General features: G+C 33.5%; 1 protein-coding gene across 3 annotated transcripts; it reads left to right on the top strand.

The window, feature by feature from the left end:
* Positions 1-466: 466 nt before the first annotated feature.
* On the top strand, positions 467-16,652 carry Ask1 (apoptotic signal-regulating kinase 1). 3 transcript variants are annotated; one of them, XM_013324511.1, is made up of 26 exons: positions 467-615; positions 694-840; positions 914-1,119; positions 1,716-1,910; positions 4,855-5,024; positions 5,248-5,526; positions 6,044-6,214; positions 6,582-6,694; positions 6,867-7,068; positions 7,353-7,464; positions 7,832-8,001; positions 8,485-8,665; positions 9,103-9,300; positions 9,687-9,837; positions 10,200-10,414; positions 10,743-10,838; positions 11,123-11,262; positions 11,711-11,854; positions 12,533-12,628; positions 13,524-13,617; positions 13,719-13,901; positions 14,203-14,467; positions 14,894-15,032; positions 15,315-15,431; positions 15,528-15,704; positions 15,809-16,652. In XM_013324511.1, the coding sequence occupies exons 2-26, from the start codon at positions 792-794 to the stop codon at positions 16,074-16,076; spliced, it is 4,131 nt and encodes a 1,376-aa protein (XP_013179965.1). In that variant the 5' UTR covers positions 467-615; positions 694-791; the 3' UTR covers positions 16,077-16,652. The 3 variants fall into 3 exon arrangements, with proteins under 3 accessions (XP_013179965.1, XP_013179955.1, XP_013179973.1); XM_013324501.1 differs by having other exon boundaries at positions 467-840; XM_013324519.1 differs by lacking the exon at positions 12,533-12,628 and having other exon boundaries at positions 467-840.
* The last annotated feature ends 1,164 nt before the right edge of the window (positions 16,653-17,816 follow it).

Here is a 17,816-nt window from a genome sequence, read left to right as displayed (position 1 = left end):
CGATGCCTATCATTTACTTATTAGAAAAGCTGAGAAGGGAAGGAGGAACAGAATTGACATGCCCCTATACACTCATCTGACGAATTGTGAAAGTTTGGTTGAAAAATTGTTAAACATACAAACAAACATAGATATCAGTTGAATCAATTTGGCTAAAAATTGGCGAGAAAGTAAAACTAGAAGACGGATAGATGATAATTTTATCCTATTATTTATAATTCCACCCAGACGAAGATGCGGGCAAAAGCTATTATGTATTATTACATAAAATACAGTACTAAAATCATTTGTAGTCAAAGTTAGATGACATAAAAAATACGCAATCTGCTTTTGTTTTTAGTGCCATCTAGCGAAATATTTTTAAACCAAAGGCAATTAGGGTCAACATAACAGACATATTTTCGTACAGATGGCAGTATGCTTTCAAGGTCCTTAGGGAAGTGAAGATGTATTCGTAATGTCAATTTTATTGACGTGAAGAGTGTTTGGTTGTGTATTAAAAGAATTCAGATAATTAATGTTTAAAATTAAATACATCAGACGAATATTTGTTCTGTGCGAAACGTTCCTATCGTAACATGTAGCCAGCGAAATGAAGCAAGTGTCTCATTTTATGTAGTGTTTATTTGCGTTTTAAATTGAAATAGTACTTGTGCGGGTACAACACTAATGTTAAATAACATTTGATTTTAGAATGTACTTGTTGTAGTTACTACTTGCTGTTTAGTGTTTGTTTGGAAGAATCGTTATGGTCGTAAATCTGTACAAATGTTTGTAAATCAAGCAAGAAAATGATAACATTTGGCTCCGCTAACACTTCGACAACAGTGGAGGACACAGGTGGGTTGAAGTAAACACGATGTAAATACGTCCAACCTTATAAGTCAAGATTTTTATCCGGTGTTATTTTTAGGTGAAGTGAGAAGCATTTGTGAGAGTGTTTGCAGTGATGGGTCCAATGCGACTGTCCAACCTGGGGGCTCTAACCAGAGGCCCCGGATGGACATTGCTTGTGTTTTGGATGTAACCCAAACATTGAACCTAGCTCATAGAAGAAGAGCTTTGGAAGAAGTACGACTAGCTTCAGAGCTGGTTAATGCAAATGTACACCACATTCATGTAAGCCCTCATAGACTTTATTTGTTCATAATTTGTCTTATTTAATATTATTCAGTGTTTTTATTTTGTTATGTTAACGATTCGAAAACTGATTTTGTTTACTAAGTACTATACCACCAGTTCTATAATTCAAACTTATTTTAAGACTAATGAAGTCATATTAAAAGTTCTTAGAAATAATTTTATCTTGTAACCACAAGTATTGTAACACAAATTTATTGTAAAATTTTATTTATTGCCTTGAAAGTTTTATTTTGTTTAGTTGTTTTTATACCTACTGCAATTCTTTTATAAATTCTTCTTCATCACTTTAGTCTTTCTGGAATTTTATAAATAGGAAGTGGAAATATCCTTTTCCAATCCATCCATCCATCCATTCCTCTATTTATTAGTTTTATGTTATTCAACCTTCTAACTTATTGTAAATATATATATATCAATAGCCAATGTGCCAATTTAGCATCAGCAAAAAAGTTTCCTAAAAATCATGCCTAATAAATTTCAAAATATAAGAGAAAAATCACTCCAAGTCTAAATCATTTGATTCAATTTGAATGGTATTTAAAATATGTTAGTATAATTAACATTGGTTTCAGTTTGAAAAGTTAGACTTTGGTGAAACTAGTGTCCTGGACACATTCTACAATGCAGATGTGGCGCTTGTGGACCTCAGCGTTCAGGTGCAGCAGAGTTCATTGCTGTACCATCTCGGAGTACGCGAAAGTTTTGACATGAAGGAGAATGTTCTACTTTACAATGATGTGGATCCTGATGCTACATTGAGACTTAAGGTAAATTGATATCTATACTCTGTTCCAAATTAAGACAATATTTTGTAAACACAGTTTCTCTCTTTGTTACTCCCTACCCCACTGATCTCAATTAATGGATAGGCAATATCTTGATAATGACAGCATTTATTTTCTTCCAATTTAAAACCATCTGTTGATGTTACATGACAGGTCTCATCTTTATTATTAGGCAATAATGATGAAAATCAAATAAGCACAAAATAATATGCCTTATCGCCAGTCCATATACATAGAGGTCTGTGCTTTGTTCTCTTTCTACTCTTAAATTTGTAAATTTGTAAACATTTCCAAATGTAAGTACAATAAAAGCTTTAAGACATTAATATATCATTTAATTACACATTATATTATGAATTTTATGAAATTTAGGATTAAGTAATAACTTCAATAGTGAAGTTTGTTTACATAGTTAAGGATTTTTAGCAAAGTGAATAGATAATGTCCTTACAATAGAGTTTATTCAATGAACATCATCATCAGCTCACTATACATCCCCACCGAGGGGCTCGGAGCCTACTCTAAGCTAGGGGTGACTAGGCCATAGTCAACCACACTGGCCAAGTGCGGGTTGGTTGACTTCATTCAATGAACATGTATGTAATTAAAGCCACAGAGATATCAAAGTTAGGTATCACTGTGACATAAAGTATTTTTAAATATATATGATTAACTTGTTTGTTGTGATTCTCTGTTTATTACTTATAATATAGACTTTGAACAAAGGTTTATATTATCAATAAACTATTTTTAACAACAAGACAACTGATTGTTATTGTTAATAGCATCTGTTAATTACTTGTTATAAATGTTATTTTAAGTGTATCTTTAAGTTTACTTTTCATTACGAGTTATTCCTTTTGTAGTCGACTTATTTATAAAGTAGTGTACCATGAAGTTTTTAATTGGTATACATAATGAATCATTTGAGCATATTGACCGGGAATCCCCTATCACAATTATTAGATGCTTTCTTTCCTATTGAAATCTCATAATTATTTATCACTTTTATGTACACTAGACAATTTATCTTTAGAAACCCTTCACTTGATCTCCCGATGGAGCACATTCAAATACAAGATGTTGAATTTCTACCACCCCACTACATCTTGTTTTAACAATCTTGCTAATATTACAAATGCGAATGTTAAGATGGATAGATGTTTGAAGATATCTCTAATACAGTTTAACGGGTCTCTATAAAATTTGGCATATATATAGAACATAATCTGGAAGAACACATAGGCTACTAATTATGTTTTTTTTAATTACGAGCAGATGGAGTCTCGGGCGACAGCTACTATTAACATATCTAACTACCTGTTTATATTTGAGATATGTTTCAATTACAGTTTTGTAATAGTAAACTTGAATAACAATAAAGGCATTCTATGTATTCAGATGCACTTAGAACATAGGTATAGAATACGCAGTTATCAAGGCCTTGAACAACAATGTCTCAATAGCGATTACTCTCAATTTCTCAATTGCCGTGTGTGAACTATTGTGCCGACGATGAGATACACCTGACTATGTTAGGGCTACCAACAAAAAAATAAATAAAGTAGTTAAAAATCTGCTCAATTTTTGCAGCTTATTTAAAGAAGTATTTCTTATTATTGTAAAGGTGTTTAAATTAGTTGTTGTAAATATGATTTAATATATTTAAAGGATTAGAAAACAATAAAAATATATATTTTTTTATATCAATATTATATCATATCAATCATTATATGAAATTAACGGTTCTATAATTTTTTTTTAAATAAACAAATTATTTTAGTACCTATGTGTTGTGACATCCCTAGTATTTATTGAATTAGTGCCACGAACATTCATGTGGCCAAGAATTTATATTGATTGCCTAGATTATTTCTAGCGGTCTTCTTTATTCAGTAATTGGACGTCGTTTGGCTTTAACGGTCAGGGACGTTCATCCGGGTTTAAGGGTTCTGTTGACACGATATAAAATTCGACAATTTATTCTAAATAGTTCCTTTTCATTTATTGTGGCCACGTCCTATGTTTCCAAGCAATAGTTTTTTCATTTTGGAAATTATGTAACGTTCAAAAGTTCTCTCAAAATAAAGTCCGTGTCATTAGGAAGGTCGTTTTGTTTAAATCTTCTCTTAATTGACGATTCTATAGCAACTACTAATAGTTTGTTGGTTTAATTAATAGGCCTAAATATATTTGGCAATTCCAAGGAAATTCCCAAATTGTCAATGAGAACTCTTCTGGTAATGTTCAATGAAGAAAATTGTTAAAGATTTAAGAAGAATTTTGATATCCAACTAAATTAAAAAAATCTCTTTTATACAAACCAGCCTCTCTTTTGTGTCTGTTCAACCACAAAAAATGTCATTGGTGTGCTTTTTAGTGTAAATTTATTATTGTTTTCTTTGAATTCGGATATGTTTTAAAACTACAATCTGAACAATGAGAGAACAGTTGTTAACATTGTACGTAGGGTCTGGCTGAACTTATTTTTTATACGTCTTAACCAAGGTGCTCCAGCCTCCTCTGGTTTTTAGGCAGTGCGGGGCATGTTTTTCTTCACCTTTATAAAGTCAGATAAATGTACATGAATACGGAAAACCGTATTAATATTTTTAGACATAATTAGTTACAATCCGTTGGGGCGAATGACGAGCTCTCGTTACCAAGTCAAGTGTCAGAATGGTTAGTGAAGGGACATCAACTTTGATACTTTAATAAGGCTAGTTCTGCACCGACACACCGGCACAATGTCGGATTTTCTTCCTAATAAAATGTAGTGGGTTTTGAACCTATTAAAGTGCGTAACCCACTGCACCATCGCTCATTTGCATATCGCTTTAATTCACGTTCAAGTGGTGGATTAAATAAACAAGTCAGGTCATTCTTTAGATTCACGAATACAAATTTGGGATTTTCCATATTGCAGATATCATTGCCGAATTTCCTGTTTGTATCGTACAAGTTGACTGACGCGGGAACTTGTGTGACAACCAACCCTGCAGCTACTAAATTCAAGGGAGAAGAGACAGCTGATCCCAAACAACATCTTACCTTACGTCTCAAGAATATACTACAAGATGTCGAAGTACAAACAAAGTAAGTATAGTGTAGGAAGAAAGAGTATTTTTATAGTGGTAGGGTTTGCTAGTAGAGTTAAAGAAAGTTTCTATTCTGATTTAAACGTTCCTAAAGATATCATGGTACTTTAGAAATTGAATTCCCATTTCCAATATATTCATGAGTATTTTAACGGTATCCTAGTATATATTAGTCATTCTCGCGTATAACTGTATAAAATCCGCGTAATTTTTCTTTCTAGGGCCCATTTGCAAGAAAAGTTTCTATCAGATCTTCGTAAAGCACGCGAGACATACAGCGGTCAAGAACTGGCGAATGTTCTGCATGCTATGCGCCGTCGTTTGGACGATCCTGCTGTACTCTCCGGTGATACTATCCTCAATATGCTGATATCCTACAGAGAGATACAGGATTATGACGCCATAGTGCAAGTAGTGGACGATCTTAAGACCATAATGAATAGAAAGAATTACGTCAATATGCCGATTATAAGGTTTATGTATGCGTTTGCTATGAACAGGTGAGGGGATCATTTTTAAATGTTATATTGCACAATATAGAATTTATTGTTAACTAGCTTCTGCCCGCGACTTCGTCCGCGCAGTGTTAAAAGTTAGTATCCTATGCATTCTTCCAGATTATGTTCTACAACTATGCCAAATTTTAGAGATGCAGCTGTTCTGGAGATCAAAGAAATATCCATCCATTCAGACATCCGCATTTTGAATATTAGTAAGATTAATTTTCTAGTGTAGACAATTTTAAAATTAAATGTACTTTAAGTAACAATTTATTTTCGTTCAATAATAAATGTATAAAGTTAGTCGAAATTAATTTAATTATCTGCGTTTAGGTTTTGTGGCTTTTACTCATAATGTTGAATCACAGTTTGTTTTCTTATACGTACTTGAAGTAATTATTTTACAATGTAAACAATAAACCAATTTAATAGAGTGTTAAAATTGTATGATTCCTTGTATTAATTAACTTTTAAATCAATAACACAATATTTACTTATAAAAATATCATTATTAAAGGAGAAACAAGGAGGGAGACCGAGAAAATGCTTTAAAAGTATGCGTCAAAGCTCTAGAGAAGAAAGAAAATCGTTTCCCCGATATGCTTTGTCTCTGCGGACGTATTTATAAAGATAAATTTGTAGAATCTCAGCATACTGATATGGAAAGCTTGAAGAATGCCATCCATTGGTAAGATTTTACAATTTATCCATTGTATTAAAAAAATAACAGAATAACAAAAACATGTGTACAGTCAGCTACATAAATATGTAAACATTAATATTACTTAAGCAGCTTGTATAGGCCTTCTGTTTGAAAAATATGTATGCACATATGCATCAAAAACATATATATGTTCGGAAGCATACAGACGAATACATGCATGGATATTTTCCAAACAAAAAGCCTGTACAAGTTTGTATAGTTTTGTAAATGTGTACGTATTTATGCAGCTGACTGTACATTCATACTTAACTCTTGTTTCTTTGTATTCATTGAAATCATAAAATAATCTGATCTTATTTTATCATGATAAATAGGTAAAATATATTTTCAGGTACAGACAGGGTTTTGAAGTGCAGCCAAATGAATATGCGGGTATAAATTTAGCGACATTATTAGTTATAGCCGGCAATGATTTCAAAGACTCTCAAGAGTTGCAGCACATTGGTAAGGATAATTATAATATATTTAGAAATACAAGATACATAAAAACATATTGCAGCAAGCGTTCTTACTGACAGCTATCGTTTTTCCCTCTTTTAAGTTCCAAAATGTGCTATCCCTGACTATACTCTATACTATAATCTAGTTATATAAATTAGTATAAATTTGTTTCCAGGCAGAGTTTTAAATCATCTAATAGGTAAGAAAGGCAGCTTGTCATCTCTCAAGGACTACTGGGACGTGGCGACTTTCTTTGAGATATCGGTACTCGCTCAGGACTACGTGAAAGCTATCCAGGCGGCTGAGTGCATGTTCAAATTGAAACCACCGAATTGGTACCTCAAGTCAACTATAGGAAACATTGAATTAATTGATAGGTATGTATGCTTTTTTATATCACTAGTAAGCAACCGAGTGGTCATTTAAATTCGCCGAAATAGCGAAGTAATTGCTGCCCATAGACATTCACAATTGTAGAAGCGTTGCCTACTTTGCAACAGATGTTCTTTCTGGGGTCTACCACAGTTGAAAGTGTTTATAAAAAATGAACTTTATGTCAAGTTATTTTGAAGCTTAATTTTATTTGTATTTAAATTATTAAAATTAATCTATTGTGGTTAAGTTGAATAATTTAAGATTTATTATTAATATTTTGTTTTAGGTTTAGAAAGAAAAGTGAAGAAACATCACCGGAACAGCAAGTCTTTTCATTTTGGATGGAGTTCTTTGTTGAAGCGACCAAACCTACGTGTGAAAATATTATTAGATTTCCGGTAATACAACTTATATAAACAAGAAGCATTTATTAAATAAAGAGGCAGTTGAAATTTTTAACTTTTAAATGAACTTTACTCTTCGATCTTACTTATTACTAATATAATAAATGCGAAAGTTTTGATGGATGGATGGATGTTTGTTTGAAGATATCTTCGGAACGGCTGAACGGATTTTGATGAAAATTGACACACATGTAGAATATAGTCCTGTAGAACATATAGGCTATTTTTTATGTTTTTTTTTTAATTCCGCGTCCGCAACGCGGGCGACAGCTAGTTGTGTATAAAATCAAGACTACTTCCTTACATTCCGTAACTTTGTTGGCGTATTGTTTTTTTTTATTAATTATCTTTTTATTTCTAGGTATTAATTCTAGAGACGACAAAAATCTACATGCCGTCTTATGTTAATGTTAACATGGGTGCGGAACAAAAATCTGTGGAGATATTCAATTTGTGCCTCGACTCGATGCGCGGTGATTGCAGACAAGTTCACCGGTGGCTCTTCACATCTGACATGATACGGACCTACAGGTATGTCTTAGGACATGTCACCGTCAGATTGTGAACTTCGTCATTTCATAATGCGATAATTTAGAATTTGTAGTGTATTGGCTCAATAGTTTATTAAACTGATAAAAATAATTCCTTAAAAGTATTTATGTTATTTTTTGTTTAAAATCAGATATGTCAAATTCCTAATTCTTTTTAGTACAAAATTTATTGTTTGGTTGGTAAGATTATAAAATGACGAAATTTAAAATCTTTCGGTAATATTCATTGTTAATTTATAGTGGAAACTTCGCAGACTAATAATTCTACGTTTCAATACAAGATAAACAACATGCTTTTTATAATTATTATCTAATCATTAATCTATTTTTATATAAATAAGAAAAAATAAAACATACAATACACATGAAATTAAAATGTTACCGTAAAATTTGACTCGATTCTTCAATTAAACTATCAATATGGAAAAAAACGATATTTCAAGTCATATTAAAACTATTTCAGTTTATACAAACGCGACGAGCGCTGTCTGTTCCTGTACGTGAGCGAGAACTCTGACGATTTCCAAATATTCCTGCCGTCTGAGGCGTTCCGGCAGCACTTGTACGATCTGTTGGGAGAACTGACTGCAGACCATGAGAAGCTCACTGATCTAGACACTAGTGTTATGCAGGATCAACTCAAGGTATGTAAGAAATGGGCTAAATTATAAACTAGAACATATAGACTTGCTATCCCATCAAATGGCGTTGAAACAGTATATTATCATAAAATTTATATTTTAAATTGTTGAAAATTAAGCTTTCATAGACTTGAAAATACCTCCTAAATTTTATAAAAAGTTTTCACTAAAAATCTTTATCAAGCGTAGAAAAACTTGTTACTGGCATTCAATAGCTACTAAGAAAAATCTTAGTTAAACCTTAGTGTGGAATTTGTACCATTCAATGACTAAATGTTGGTTTCTGAGATCAAAATTCGTGTATATCTATATCTGTTTTGTCAAAGTTACTGAGAGGGATGACAATATGCTGTATAGGAATTTTGCCTCAGAAACCGACGATAAGTGTCCAAAAGAGCCAAAAACTTTATTCGAGTATTTATACATATTTCTTGTACCAGTTTGAATACGAATATGACGGCAACAAGCGCGTAGTACTTGGCAAGGGAACGTACGGCGTTGTGTACGCGGCGAGAGACCTCAATACCCAGGTCCGCATCGCAGTGAAGGAGATCCCTGAGCGCAACCTCGGCGATGTGCAGCCGCTGCACGAGGAGATTCTGCTGCACTCTCAGCTGCGGCACAGGAACATCGTACAGGTATAGCATAGCTAGCAGTGTGCAATTTGTACAACAGACTAAAGAGTTAGTTCACTTGACCTTGAGGGATTGACCGTAAGTTTCTGAGACTAAAATCTCCATTTTAAAAATATTGTTATCTCCAACATGTCAAAGATAATGACAGGGATGACGATATGTTTTAAACTGAGATTTTGGTGTCAGAAACTCACGGATAGTCATACTAAAACTAGCTGTAGCCCGAGCCTTCAACTGCTATATGTTCTACATCTGTACCAAATGTCATCCAGACTTGTTCAAACGTTCTGGAGATACCTTCTAACATCCATACATCCATCCAAACTTTCTCATTTATATATTAGTAGGATGAATATTAAGTTGTTTATTTGTATTACTTCTTTTAACAGTATTTAGGATCAATATCAGAAGACAATTACTTCAAGATATTCATGGAGCAAGTCCCGGGAGGTTCGCTGTCTGCTCTCTTGAGATCCAAGTGGGGACCTCTCAAAGAAAATGAAGCAACAATTGCGTATTATACCAAACAAATATTAGAAGGTAATACAACACTTTAAATCTATTGTTCATCTCTATATATTAATAAAATTTGAGTGCCTGTATGTAATATAGAGAAAAAATATCATATTTCGTACCCGTGATGAACTTGCGTTTCTCATAATTTGTCTGTCTGTCCGACTTTCTGTAAGACCACGTTTGTTCCGAGTAATATACGGAACGGTTATACCGATTTTGGCGGGACTTTGACGGGAAGGTAGTTAAAAATTAGTTGCATATATGACTACGATTTTTATTCTTTGATATTTATTATCTCTAATAATTTTGTTTAAATTACTTGATATATTTTTAATTAACAATGTTCAATATCAATTAAATCACCAAAAATATTCAATAATTTTCAGGTTTAAAATATCTGCACGACCAAAAAATCGTCCACCGAGATATAAAAGGCGATAACGTTTTAGTTAACACTTACAGCGGTGTTGTCAAAATTTCTGATTTTGGAACCTCCAAACGATTGGCAGGACTTTGCCCATCTACAGAGACCTTTGCTGGCACACTGCAGTATATGGCACCGGAGGTCATTGACAAAGGTCTTAGAGGTTACGGAGCACCAGTAAGTAGTTTGTCTAGTTTTGTAAATATATTTCAGATGATTTTGCAATTATTTTGTTGATAAAAAATCAAATATGCCTTTACAATGTTCCTAGCATGAATATTTGCGACACGCCTCTTTGTATCGCCATTGTGAATTATGACAAAATTAGTGTGAGTTTTTTTGGTGTAATTTACACCCGATAGGAGCGCTGCACTAATTTTAATACAAATTTTGTACTGCTATACTTTCACGACATGGTTTAAATTGTATTGATTGGCGATTCTTCGACTATTTAACGTATTTATTGTTGCTATTCATTTCAAAAATAAAATGTTTAATTTAACAGGCGGATATTTGGTCGCTGGGATGCACTGTCGTTGAAATGGCAACAGGAAACCCACCATTCATGGAATTAGGGTCACCACAAGCTGCTATGTTTAAAGTAAGTTCTCAAATCTAAAGTCTTAACAATTGTTTAGCGTCAATTAATACCTAAAGTTTTTTTTATAGTTGAAAGATATTATTAACTAGCTGCTCCCCGCGACTCCGTCTGCGCGGAATAAAAAAACTAAACAAGTATCTTATGTGTTCTTTCAGACTATGTTCTACGTTTATGTCAAATTTCAGCACAGTCCATTGGGCCTTTTCAGAGATACCTTCAAACAAACATCCATCCATCCAAACATTCGCATTTATAATATCATTAAGATATAACAATACTTACAGGTGGGGTATTACAAAATGCATCCAGAAATCCCGAACGAACTCTCTCAGAAAGCTAAGAACTTCATATTGCGTTGCTTCATACCGGAGCCGGAGAAACGCGCCACCGCCGCCGAATTACTTGAAGATCCTTTCCTATCAGAGTTAGTAATTAAACATTATTATCAACAAGGAAGTGATAAATAAGTTTTTTTTTAGTTATGCAAAGGTGGCGACTACTATTACCAAATCTGACGCAGTTAGTTGAACGAAACCAGTAGCTTGTCCATTATTAATAAGTTGACGCCAATGAATCTGTACGCGCGAAATGAAACTTAGTAGCCTATGCGCTAATCCAGGCTGTAAAGTATCCCTGTTCCAAATTCCATCTTGATCGGTACAGCCATTTTGGAGTTACGTGATAACATCCATCCATCCATACAAACTTTTAGCATTTATAATATTAGTAAGATAGTACGACAAACATATGTGGCCCGGTGGATCAAAATGAAGCTAATATTTCTGACTAAACTAAACACGATAACAACGCCACTCTCAGTATGCTAGATAATATAGGATTATACTAAAGTTGTTAATTTTTTTTCTCTTCAGAAAGAAGAAATCGTCAACCCGTTTAGGCAACAGTGTTGACTACAGCCGTAGCATATCCGTTCCCGCGGATAAAGCGCGGCCTGTCGCCCAGAAGAAGATATCCGAGCCCAGCATCCCTAACCTGCCCAGTTCGCCGGAGATCGAGTAAGTTCGACCTTATTACATTGTAATAGAGTTCCTTTTTGTTAAACACTACTGGCATGAAATTAAATTGTTTTAGATTTTTTTTTAAATGTATGCGCTAAACGATCATGCAAATATTTAAAGCTCTTTTACTAATATTATTTTTATTTTATTTTCTAGATAAAATAGAGTAAATATCGTTCATTGCATATATTGTCTTTCTATGACACAAAAGTGATCCATTTCTCCTGTTTTGTTAGCATGATTATGTCAAGTGTTGTAATAAAATACACAAATGTCAGAATTTTGTCTGACAATCATGTTTTCCGCGCATCGTGTGACGTTCGCTGTCATATCATTCGGTGAAAGAAGGGTTGATGTGGGCTGTTTTGTATTAACCTTTGTTTTTTTTATTTCGATATCAGCCATTAATACACATTTAAATCGCCTCAATATTACCTCAACAGTTTGACAGCTCAAATAATTCAAATTATTGACACATAAGTAAAAAATTTAAATTATGTATTTAAAAAAAATCTCACAATGATTTAATACCTAAGTATTTTCACCAACACTAACATAGTGTTATGTAAAATCTAGATCAAATTACACAATAAACAATTTGTATTAAGAGTATTTGAGAACGTATATGTAACATCGCTTCGCACCTAAGCCCTTGTATTTGTTTCCACGGTCAAGGGTAAAAACGATCCGGTCTAATCCGACAATCACTAGGACGGCCTCTTCGATGCTCTCACCGATACTGATCTATCCGCCGGATCTGTCTACCAGCAGGTAACACTCATACATTTTACGCACCTTAATTATCTTTGCTCATAGAATGCATAGACAAAATAGTCCAACAACCGAAAGTTTAGTTTTCTCTATCGGGTCAGATAAGTTGGTCGTACTATATGTATATATCAATTGAAACTAACTGTAAGTTTGAATAAAATCATGCATTCTATGGTCATTTATTCAATGTGGAATGTTCATTGTTACGGTGTCTTGCTTACAAAGCTTTACTTCTTTAAAGCACATTCAAACATACCTATTACTTAAAATAACTGTTGTTTGTACTAACCATTGGCTTATGAGACCAAAATCCATTTTTAGTACATATTCTTCTCCCTATCTTTTTTTTATATCATAAGGTGGCAAACGAGCGAGCGGCCACCTGAAATAGCTGAAGTAGCGAAATGACCGTTGCCCATAGACATGCACAATTGCATATGCGTTGCCTACCTTTAATTGACGGAGGAGAGGATGCACAGAAAGAAATATTTTCCCTTCCCATGCATCCTCTCATCCGGAAAGTCCACTTCCACTTCCCATCCTTTCCTTATAAGAAAAAGGGTGGGAAGGGAAAAAGGACTAAATTAGGCCTCCGGGACGCACACTCATCAGACGAAACGCGGAATTACTTCCACTTCACGCCTGTCTTCTGTGTGGTCGTGGTATTTCACCGGACGAGCCGGGACAATTCGTTCGAAGATATGAAAGCGGGCTCTACCACTGTTAAAATGTGATAACAATATGTAAAAGGGGCTTTTGGTTTCAGAAACCCATGATAAGTAAACCAATTTACTAATGCTAAGTTATTTAACTAAAAATACTTATTATTGAACTTAGAAATGTATATACTAGAAATGCAGGAAAATAATAATATTAGTGAATGTTTTTTTTTCAGTACAATGCCTAATACACCTTCCACGGAAGAGATGGAGAATAGTGACACTCTTCTTAACAGACGAAGTTCTTCTGGTGGATTGCTGTCACCTGAGGTATTTGTTCCATTTAACACAGAGAAAATAAATTAAAATTTGTTTTTTTTTTCTTTGATCAACAAAAAAAATACAGGCTTCAACTTTTTAATTTCTTTTAGGTTGATATGACTAATGTACCTAGATCATCCATCGATATAGAACACGACGGGTTTTATCTGCTCAAAAAGGATTCACAGCGCCGTCTCACTCTCTCCCGTGTGTTAGAGCAGGACAGCGAGAAGATTTGTTCAAAATGGATGCTCAGTATACAACAGGACTTCGGGAACACGGTTTTAACGCTAGTAAGTAGAGTTTTACACTTTCATATACTTGGTTTAAGAAAGTTTCATTATTGACGTAAATTATTAACTAGCTGTCGCCTGCGACTCTGTTCGCACGGAATTAGAATAAAATTCAATGAATAAAAGCCTATGTGGAGATCCATGCAGCCGTTCTGGAGATACCTTCTAATAAACATACATCCAAACATTCGTCTTTATAATGTTAGTAAGATTAAGTTATATAACAAGATAGAAAGATTTGAATATTAAATATTTTGAGGTTATGATATGGATATACTATAGGAAGGATATTTTATTCTAGAACCATCTAGAGACGCTTCGTTGTGCACTCAAAGGCTACATAATGGATCAGAACAAATCTGTCATAGAGCAAGCTATAACCACACTGAAGGAGGAATTGGATTTCGATTCTAACGCTATCAATGAACTCCACTCCGCTATATACATGTTCCAAGAGGCTGTCAATGTTGTTCTGAGAATGCACAGCATCAAGCCACATTGGATGTTTGCGTTGGACAATCTCGTGAGGAATGCTGTACAGGCTGCTATTACAGTATTATCACCGGGTACGTACCAGCTTAAAATAATTCCCCTTTTTCAAATACTTAATCGAATTGTGCTCTCTGTTTGAATAAAATCGGCAACGACTAAAAATATTTGTTTATATTTCATACCTTTTATGTAGATTAAGATATTTATGTTTCAATCTTCAACACTTATTTATTAAGTAACTAGCTATCGCCTGCGACTCTGGCTGCGTGAAATGAGAAAAAAAATTGTGGTCTATGTGTTTTTCCTGTCTACTCTTTACACCTATACCAAATTTCAGCGAAATCCACGCAGAAGTTCTGGAGATAGTTTCTAAAAAACAAAGACCATCCATACGCATTTATATTAGTAAGATATGTAATGTCATCTTATATAATCTTATTTCGTTTTTGAAGTTTCATCCTAGTAGGATTACTTGAAAATTTAATATATTTCCCGTGTAGAGCTGGGAGCTAACTTAGCGGGGCAGGACGCGCGGCGGGGCGGGGCTCAGGAGGCGGGCACGCCCTCCGCACTCTCCACCGCCACCTCAGCACGCGATCAACTGCATCAGATGCACCAGCTGCGCCAGGAGAACAACAAGTATGTCATATTATAACTTCTAAGTATGTCATTAATATTTTAATAATCATATTACACAAATTCTGCAAAACATTACACTTTCAAAGATGGAAATGGTGTTATAGCCGCCATGCCACCAAAATTAACTTTGTGAAATATTTTATACAAGAATTTTATTGAAGATAGAATAGAAAAGAAAGTCAGAATCATTTAACTTACATCTTGAATGTGTTTTTTAGTTTTTTTTTATGAAAGTGTTCCAATTTTGATTTTGTTTAAAATTGTACATTTTTGTTGAAACAGATTACATCAAGAGCTGTTAGAGAGCTACCAACAAAATCAGGCGTTGCTTCGATTGATGTTAGAAGAGCAGAAAATGCAAACGCAAATTATTAAAGAATTCATCGAGAAGAAACCAAGGTAAACTATAAAACATACATATATTTGTAAAAAGATTACACAATTACGTTTGTCTAAGAGTTTTTCTGGTCTAAAATCATACCTTATTAATTCCAGGAATGATCCTGAAGATAACTATGAGTACGACAGCGCTGATCTAGAAGCAATCCGAAATTGGGCAACCAGTCGCAACGTGCCCGAACAAGCAGTACTAGCTCTCGCCACACAGGGCTTCACTCTGAACGAGCTGTTGCAATATGCTCAACGGGAAGATTTAGCTAAACTTAATCTTAAGTAAGTATAACTTGGCTAAAGAAATTCGCCAAAGGATAAAATCATAATTAATGATAGTTATAAAGTTTTTCCATAGACTTTACAATGTCACTAAAATGTTACAGAGGCGGTATAGAACTTCGTCTCTGGCGAGCGATATTAGAACATCGTAATCAAAACACGAACCACCTTCGTCGTACAAGCAGTACTGAAACAGATATGGACACCAACTCGATAGTAATGGTAGATTGTCAGAGGTGCAAAACCTCTAGGACAATATCGAACAACTCTTCGTGCTCCAATAACCCAACTATCGTGATCAGAGATCAGCAAGTGAATGGAGATAATACTGTGGCTGAATACTACACGGAGAACGGGGTTGCAAACCTCTGACTATTGCGAGGGTGGTGCTCTCTGCAGTAAAGGCCTTGTTATTTAAACGCGACTATCTTAAAAAACCTTAACCTGGCAAACTTTTATATTTAAAGATACGTTTCATCTAAATTGCATGCAGTCATCCAAAATGTTAAAACCTGAAAAAGAATTCACACAAACATTGAATTCGTAATTAAATAATATCTTATTTTCCAATATAAGAGCAATATTTTTTTTTGTTTTCTAAATATAATTCATATTCTTATGCTATTATGAAATTTAGCCGAGTCGGATAAATACACATAGTATGTATCCGACTCGAAGGACCATAGAAGAACAAACATTGTTTTCACATAATTAAATTTTGTTTTTATTTCTTAGCTGACTTCAAAAAGAAGGTTGTCAATTCATCTGTATTTTTTTAATAAGTAATGATTGGACTTTAACCTATTTGCTTACTAAAAAGTCGCTACAAATAACCGCTTTAGGCCTTGAGTGTATCACCCCATGTTGTTATGTAAACTAGTCTTTGTGTAAAAAAAAAATTGCATAATAATTAAGCTATTTTTATATCCACAAAAGTTTATGTTTGACCGTAAATATTTGTTTTAGAAAAAAAATTATAAATCTGGAAGAAAGTGTTTCAAAATGAATAAAATTATTTTTAACTTTAACTATTGTCTCGCTTCGGTTGAAATTAATTTAAAATATTTTCAAATAACGTCCATTTAATAATGAAGATATTTACATGCATTGAATAAATATGTTATATAACATTTATATTGTATGTAAAATAAATAAAAAACAAAACCTAAATTGACGTACATTAACTGCTATTCAAAAGATATTTAAAATAAATTGCTTTAAAATGGCCTAGTATTAAAATTGCTTCGAAAATGTATCTCATTCGAGACAAATCATATACATGACTCTGAATGCTACACTAAATAATTGTATAGTGTATGTATGTATGTATGTTGGATAGCTCATAGTTAAGAATTAATGTCTGCCTTCACACCACTGACCTTTATAAATGGACTGGCTATAAGGTGCATTATTTTGTGCCTATTTGATTTTCGCGATTTTGACGCTGATAGTGGATAGTTGCAGTAGTGTGTTTTCGAATTAATAATATAGACAGAATTAACTGTCATGTAACATTAACAGGCGCGTTTAAATCAGATCGAAACAAAAGCTGTAATTTCCAAGCAATCGCCCATCCATTTATAGAGAACAGTGCTTCACACACGATAATATTTGGTGCTACCAGTTGTGATGGCTACGAGAAGTGCCTTTTATTACGCTTTTTGCATAGACTTACAAAGTTCTATAAAACAAAGTTTTGGTACAAATAATATAAAACTGTATTTCAAAGATTTAAATATACAGTTCCAATAAGAGTTTTCATAGTATAAAGTTTAATGTTTGCTTTAATTTAATATTTATGTATTTACTAAATATTTATAAGTGGAAATAAAGTGACATTTTAAGAATTAAAAGTTTTATAATGTACCAATTTTGGTGATTAATTCTTTGCATAATAAAAATCACAGACGCTTTATCTTTGTGGCAGGCTAATATTAAATAACATTTACTTATATGTGCCATATGTATGTATTTAAAACATACTGTTAATAAAATATCGATTAATGTATTAACTTTGTTATAATTAAGAATTGTTATGTAATAAAAAGTATATAAGATACCTTTTACGTAATGTACTAGGATATATTTACATTTTAATACGTTAGAGTTTGG

The sequence above is a fragment of the Papilio xuthus genome, unplaced genomic scaffold (genome assembly GCF_000836235.2).
Source record: "Papilio xuthus unplaced genomic scaffold, Pxut_1.1 DF828952.1, whole genome shotgun sequence".
Classification (NCBI taxonomy): Eukaryota; Metazoa; Arthropoda; class Insecta; order Lepidoptera; family Papilionidae; genus Papilio; species Papilio xuthus.
The sequence above is the reverse complement of the archived record's forward strand: the minus strand, read 5'-3'. Positions and strand labels throughout refer to the sequence as shown.